General features: G+C 39.2%; 3 protein-coding genes across 3 annotated transcripts in view; all 3 read left to right on the top strand.

Moving 5' to 3' along the window:
- LOC104738672 (bifunctional fucokinase/fucose pyrophosphorylase) overlaps positions 1 to 2,000 on the top strand; it is a 4,836-nt gene extending 2,836 nt beyond the window's left edge. The window contains exons 6-8 of the mRNA XM_019236374.1: positions 58 to 631; positions 702 to 1,420; positions 1,527 to 2,000. Of these exons, the coding sequence (XP_019091919.1) occupies positions 58 to 631; positions 702 to 1,420; positions 1,527 to 1,919 (1,686 nt within the window). The 3' untranslated portion in view covers positions 1,920 to 2,000. The remainder of the gene's footprint in view (positions 1 to 57; positions 632 to 701; positions 1,421 to 1,526) is intronic.
- LOC104738670 lies at positions 2,255 to 4,012 on the top strand. Its single transcript, XM_010458851.2, has 2 exons — positions 2,255 to 2,696; positions 3,155 to 4,012. The coding sequence occupies exons 1-2, from the start codon at positions 2,603 to 2,605 to the stop codon at positions 3,841 to 3,843; spliced, it is 783 nt and encodes a 260-aa protein (XP_010457153.1). The 5' UTR covers positions 2,255 to 2,602; the 3' UTR covers positions 3,844 to 4,012.
- On the top strand, positions 4,982 to 6,013 carry LOC104738669 (uncharacterized protein C119.09c-like). The gene is made up of 2 exons (XM_010458850.1): positions 4,982 to 5,370; positions 5,861 to 6,013. The coding sequence occupies exons 1-2, from the start codon at positions 5,185 to 5,187 to the stop codon at positions 6,011 to 6,013; spliced, it is 339 nt and encodes a 112-aa protein (XP_010457152.1). The 5' UTR covers positions 4,982 to 5,184.

The raw sequence follows: 6,018 nt of genomic DNA, 5'->3' as shown, positions 1-6,018 counted from the left end.
GATAATCCAAAGAACTCAATATATAAAGATGGAACCTTTTGTGGTAAACCTTTGGAGAAAGTACTGTTTGATCTTGGCATTGAGGAAAACGATCTCTGGAACTCGTATGCTGAACAAGACAGATGTTTGTGGAATGCAAAGTTGTTCCCGATCCTCACTTATAGTGAAATGCTGAAGTTGGCGTCGTGGTTGATGGGTTTAGATGATAGTAGAAACAAGGAGAAGATTACCTTGTGGAGAAGCTCACAACGTGTAAGCTTAGAAGAGTTGCACGGATCAATAAACTTTCCTGAGATGTGCAATGGTTCCAGCAATCATCAAGCTGATCTTGCGGCTGGAATCGCTAAGGCATGTATGAACTATGGTATGCTTGGGCGAAATTTTTCTCAGTTGTGCCATGAGATTTTACAGAAAGAGTCATTAGGACTGGAGATATGCAAGAATTTTCTGGATCAATGTCCCAAATTTCAGGAGCAAAACTCCAAAATTCTTCCAAAGAGTCGGGCATATCAGGTAGAAGTTGATCTTCTTCGAGCATGTGGGGATGAGGCAAAAGCTATAGACTTGGAGCATAAAGTCTGGGGAGCAGTTGCAGAAGAGACTGCTTCAGCTGTGAGATATGGTTTTAAAGGTAAAACCTTGCTTTGCAATACTTTTCTTTGACAGATAAACCTGGATTAACTCTTTTATTTGTTCTCCAGAGCATCTGTTGGAATCAAGCGGCAAGCCCCATACCGAGAATCATATTTCAAATCTGGATCGAGTTTTTCAACCAAGAAGGACAAAAGTTGAACTACCAGTTCGAGTAGATTTTGTAGGAGGTTGGAGTGATACACCTCCATGGAGTTTAGAGCGTGCAGGTTGTGTCCTGAACATGGCTATAACCTTGGAAGGTTCACTTCCAATTGGCACAATCATTGAAACAACAAATCAGGCTGGAATCTCAATCCAAGACGATGCTGGAAACGAGCTACACATCGAGGATCCGATAAGCATCAAGACACCATTTGAAATCAATGATCCATTCAGGCTTGTTAAATCTGCTCTCTTGGTAACCGGCATTGTCGAAGAAAACTTTGGCAAGTCCACAGGATTAGCAATAAATACATGGGCCAATGTACCTCGTGGCAGTGGACTAGGAACCTCTAGCATTCTAGCTGCAGCGGTTGTGAAAGGACTTCTTCAAATATCCGATGGAGATGAGAGCAATGAAAACGTTGCAAGGCTCGTCTTGGTTCTGGAGCAACTCATGGGTACTGGAGGTGGCTGGCAAGATCAGATCGGTGGGTTATACCCAGGAGTAAAATTCACTTCAAGTTTTCCAGGAATTCCTCTGCGTCTTCATGTCGTTCCTTTACTCGCCTCACCAAAGCTAATCACAGAGTTGGAGCAACGTCTCCTCATTGTTTTCACCGGTCAAGTAAGTGACAACAACAACTGAGAGGAAAAAGAGTATTATTATGTTAGCTACAAAAAAAATCATGCAGTTACAACAGTCTCATTCATTCATGACTTTATTGAAACAGGTCAGGCTTGCTCACCAGGTCCTACACAAAGTTGTAACAAGGTATCTGCAAAGAGATAATCTCTTGATTTCAAGCATCAAGCGGTTGACCGAACTGGCAAAATCAGGGAGAGAAGCGTTAATGAACTGTGAAGTGGATGAGCTAGGGGAGATAATGTCAGAAGCATGGAGGTTGCATCAAGAGCTCGATCCGTATTGCAGCAATGAGTTTGTGGATAAGCTTTTCGCGTTTTCACAACCTTATAGCTCAGGTTTCAAGCTTGTAGGTGCAGGTGGTGGAGGATTCTCTCTTATATTGGCTAAGGACATAGAAAAAGCAAAGGAGTTAAGAGAGAGACTGGAACAACATCCAGAGTTTGATGTCAAAATTTACAATTGGACCATCTGTAATTAATATTATCAGTGTCATCTTTGTTTCCTTTGTGTTGTAACGCCTTGTTATTGATTTGTTTTTTTGGTTGAACCGTTCGAAAAGAAATAAAGAAAATTATACGTTAAAGATGTTTTATTAGATAAAGTTGGATGCTTTCAGAAACGAAATCGAATTTGACAGACAAATAAAGCAGAAGAATCCGAGGGAAGCCTAACGACGTCGTCGCTGCTACAAAATCCTTTGCTTGACCAGCTTGACCAAAGTCGTTCGCTTCTTGGCTTCTTTTGCTTTTGGGTTGGTTACTTCATAGTTCAACCACCAAGTTATGAAATGACCACATTACCCTCGCCTGGAATCAAGGTCAAAAGGCCCCGGATAATTAGCGATTCGTCATCGATATACTTTGGTCACCTCGTTGGTCTCGCATTTGGATTTTGAGATAACTAACGCCGTTAAAAGACTTCCGTAACGGATTAGTTCAACAGCTCCAGTTCTTTCGTCCAATCAAATCACAGATGCTCACTCCAAGAAAACGTTACTTTACCTATAATCTCGCTGACGTCAGATCCCACCGTTAGAGCTCACACTTGTAAGCTGTAACACCGTTTCCTGCATTTTCCACAAGCAAAGGAGGATAATAGCTTTGTGTAGAGAGAGAGAGAGAGAGAGAGAGAGAGAGAGAGAAGAAGAAGAAGAAAGAAAGAATGGGTTTGCTTACGAACAAGATGGAGAGAGAAGAGATAAAACCAGGAGATCATATCTACACTTACAGAGCAGTCTTCGCTTATTCTCACCATGGTATAACTTTAGATTCCTTCTTCCCAAAGTTTCTTCCTTTCTTTCTAGATAACTCCATCGTGTTAGAAAAGATCTGATTTTGTAAATGCAGCTCTTGTCTTTTTGGTTTCTAGTTACTTACTTTCCGATTTAATCGTCTATGTTTTTGGAACTATGAATTCTCAAAGTTAATGACTTTATCTAGACAGATCTTAAAGACAAGGGTATTTACTTTGTTTTAATTGTATTCAAAGTTCCAATCTTTGCATGAACCTAATTTCACAATGGCCCAGTGTTTTGTTTCTTATTCATCTTCTACTGTGATCTGGTGGACTTTATGGATAGTTTGATATTTATTCACATTTTCAATATATTTGATCCTTATTACCTATATGTTCATGAATGGATACTGTTGTTGGCATTACATCAAGTTCTATAATGGGCTTTGATTTTATTGTTGGCTACAAATATTGTTGCAGGAATCTTTGTCGGTGGGTCCAAAGTTGTTCATTTCAGACCAGAACACAACCCCATCCCCATGGAGTCATCATCATCATCATCAATATCAATATCATCTTCATCTGATGATATCTGTTCGATATTTCCTGATTGCGGTTTCAGACAACCAGACAGTGGAGTAGTCCTTTCTTGCTTAGACTGTTTCCTCAAGAACGGCTCACTCTACTGCTTCGAATATGGAGTCAGCCCACCGGTTTTTCTCACCAAAGTCCGCGGAGGCACATGCACAACCGCGCAATCTGATCCGACTGATTCAGTCATCCACAGGGCAATGTACCTTCTACAAAACGGATTTGGCAACTATGACATTTTCAGGAACAACTGCGAGGATTTCGCGCTCTACTGCAAAACCGGTTTGCTAATAATGGATAAGCTCGGTGTAGGGAGAAGTGGTCAAGCTTCTTCAATCGTTGGTGCTCCTTTGGCTGCAATTCTCTCTTCTCCTTTCAAATTGCTGATTCCAAATCCAATTGGTGTAGCAACAGTTACTGCTGGAATGTATTGTATGAGTCGTTATGCTACTGACATTGGGGTTAGAAGCGATGTCATTAAGGTTTCAGTTGAGGATTTGGCTCTCAACCTTGACTTGAAGACCATTGAGCAAGTCGAAGAAGAAGAAGAAGATTCTGATACCGACTATGTTAGGTGACAAATATCACTTTGCCTCACACATCTCTTCTACGATATAGATAGAAAAAAATCTGTTAAAATCCTCAGCTTGTTGTGTTTCTTTTTCAAATGTTGTTTGTGTATTAGCAAAGAAGACTAATGAAGTGCAAATTCTAAAACGTTTGAAAAGAAAATGTTTTTTTTTTTTTTTTTTAACGTCTATTTGCATTTAGTTCGAAGAAGAGTTTACAAAGTTACAGATAAATGATCCACATAAAGATACACTTATAATCACTAAATAAGGAACAATACAACAAAACAAGTGAATTTAACGATGCTTCTTATCTAGAAGAACTTACTCGCTAGCAGATAATCAAATCTGCTATTTTCCTTTTTCGTGCTTGAACCCAAGTCGTTGCGATTCATGTCTATCATCCAACTATGAAAATATTAAATTCGCTTCGCAATCGTTGAAAACACCAACCGGCAGAACAATTTGCAGATGATCATTCGTCGGAATCAAACTCTACCGAAGAGATATAAAATAAAAACAACTATTATATATAAATTTTATATATATATATATATATATAGATCTGTGATATATGCATGATTGTCTTCCTCTGCCTTTAAAAATATCTGGGAGACAATAGCCATGGCACCACTTGAAGATCTGCTATAAGTTTTACACCCATAGTCACCAAAATGGATGCTTGAGATGATGAGGATAGACCTTGCCTTCCATGAACACTCCTTTTTATGGAAGAAGACTTGGAACACAATTTAAATCTTACAAAAACTAGATCTATAAAGGAATAAGATAAATTAAAAAGATGGTAAACGAAAAAAAGGAGTACGTCCGACGCCGGAGCCGACGTCGGCCGAAGCCATGGTGTTGATTAATCGCCTCTAGCGTCGCTTGTTGGGGGAGAGAAAAACGGTTATTGTTAAGATTTTTGGTCTTTGTTAATTACTTCGTTAATATCTAGATTGTGGTAATGACTTGAAAAAGAAAATGTTTGTAATGAAAGACTTATTAGCAAAGACTAATCAAAGTGCAAATTCTATAAAACGTTTGTTAAGTGAGAACATCAAAAACGCAACCGTTTTGGCAAGCGTATGTAAATTAAATATCTCAAATCCAATAATTAATTAATTCCACTGTAGATGCTAAAAAGGAGTCGTCTTTCACGGGGCACACATAACTAAAACCAAAACAATCAAAATCCTTCTTCTCGGGCGAAAGAGAGAATTTTGTGAATCTGGGTTTCCATTTCAGGTGTTAATATAAGATTTTGATCGATACCCATCTCTAAAGAAGACGAGACTTGATCTGATCCGATCCGATCCGGGCGATTAGGTTTGTAGGGGGCGGAAAAAAATGGCGAATCTGTATGTGAAAGCTGTGCCACCGCCGGATATGAACAGGAATACGGAATGGTTCATGTATCCAGGAGTTTGGACTACTTACATGCTTATTCTCTTCTTCGGTTGGCTCGTTGTTCTCTCTGTCTCTGGTTGTTCACCTGGAATGGCTTGGACTGTTGTTAATCTCGCTCACTTCGTTGTAAGTCTTCTTCTTCTCCTACCTTTTTCATGGTTCGATGATTGTTTTATGACCTTCACTTACAATTGTGACTTTGATTTTAGATGATCGATTGATTTGTTGAATTGTTTCCTTTTTTTTCTTTTTTTTTTTCTCGATTTCCTGAGATCTGGGTTTGAATCTAGTTATGAGTTTGTTAATTTGTTGAACAGAAACCTTTGAATTGATCTCTTGGGCTATCAGCAATTCCCTAGTGCATTAGGGTTCATAATCAGAGCTGTGTATTGATCAGTATCGTTATCATTAGGTTTTGAGTTTTGGATCTTGATCAGTTTTGGTATCAGCAATTTTTAGTTGATCAGTATCAGCGGTGTTGAGTTGATCAGGCATTTTGGGGTGACTTGTATTGGCATTGTGCTTGATCAAAACACCAAACTTAGTCGAATCTTGAGTGTTACTCTTTGGAAATTTTTGAGTAGCATTTGTGGTTGTGGATATTTGTTGTTGTCAGGTAACGTATCACTGCTTTCACTGGATGAAGGGAACTCCTTTTGCAGATGACCAAGGAATCTACAATGGTTTAACTTGGTGGGAACAAATGGACAACGGTCAACAACTTACCCGCAACCGCAAATTTCTCACTGTAGTTCCTGTTGTCCTGTAAGTCTC

Source organism: Camelina sativa, chromosome 14, assembly GCF_000633955.1.
Source record: "Camelina sativa cultivar DH55 chromosome 14, Cs, whole genome shotgun sequence".
NCBI lineage: Eukaryota > Viridiplantae > Streptophyta > Magnoliopsida > Brassicales > Brassicaceae > Camelina > Camelina sativa.
This window is presented reverse-complemented; position numbering and strand designations above follow the sequence as displayed.

Bases quoted from the DNA above. Each gene is read 5' to 3' on its own strand.
- LOC104738670 (XM_010458851.2), top strand. From the start codon at position 2,603: ATGGGTTTGCTTACGAACAAGATGGAGAGAGAAGAGATAAAACCAGGA. The intron at 2,697-3,154 runs GTATAACTTTAG...ATATTGTTGCAG, and splicing joins CTTCGCTTATTCTCACCATG to GAATCTTTGTCGGTGGGTCC.
- LOC104738669 (XM_010458850.1), top strand. From the start codon at position 5,185: ATGGCGAATCTGTATGTGAAAGCTGTGCCACCGCCGGATATGAACAGG. The intron at 5,371-5,860 runs GTAAGTCTTCTT...TGTTGTTGTCAG, and splicing joins TTAATCTCGCTCACTTCGTT to GTAACGTATCACTGCTTTCA.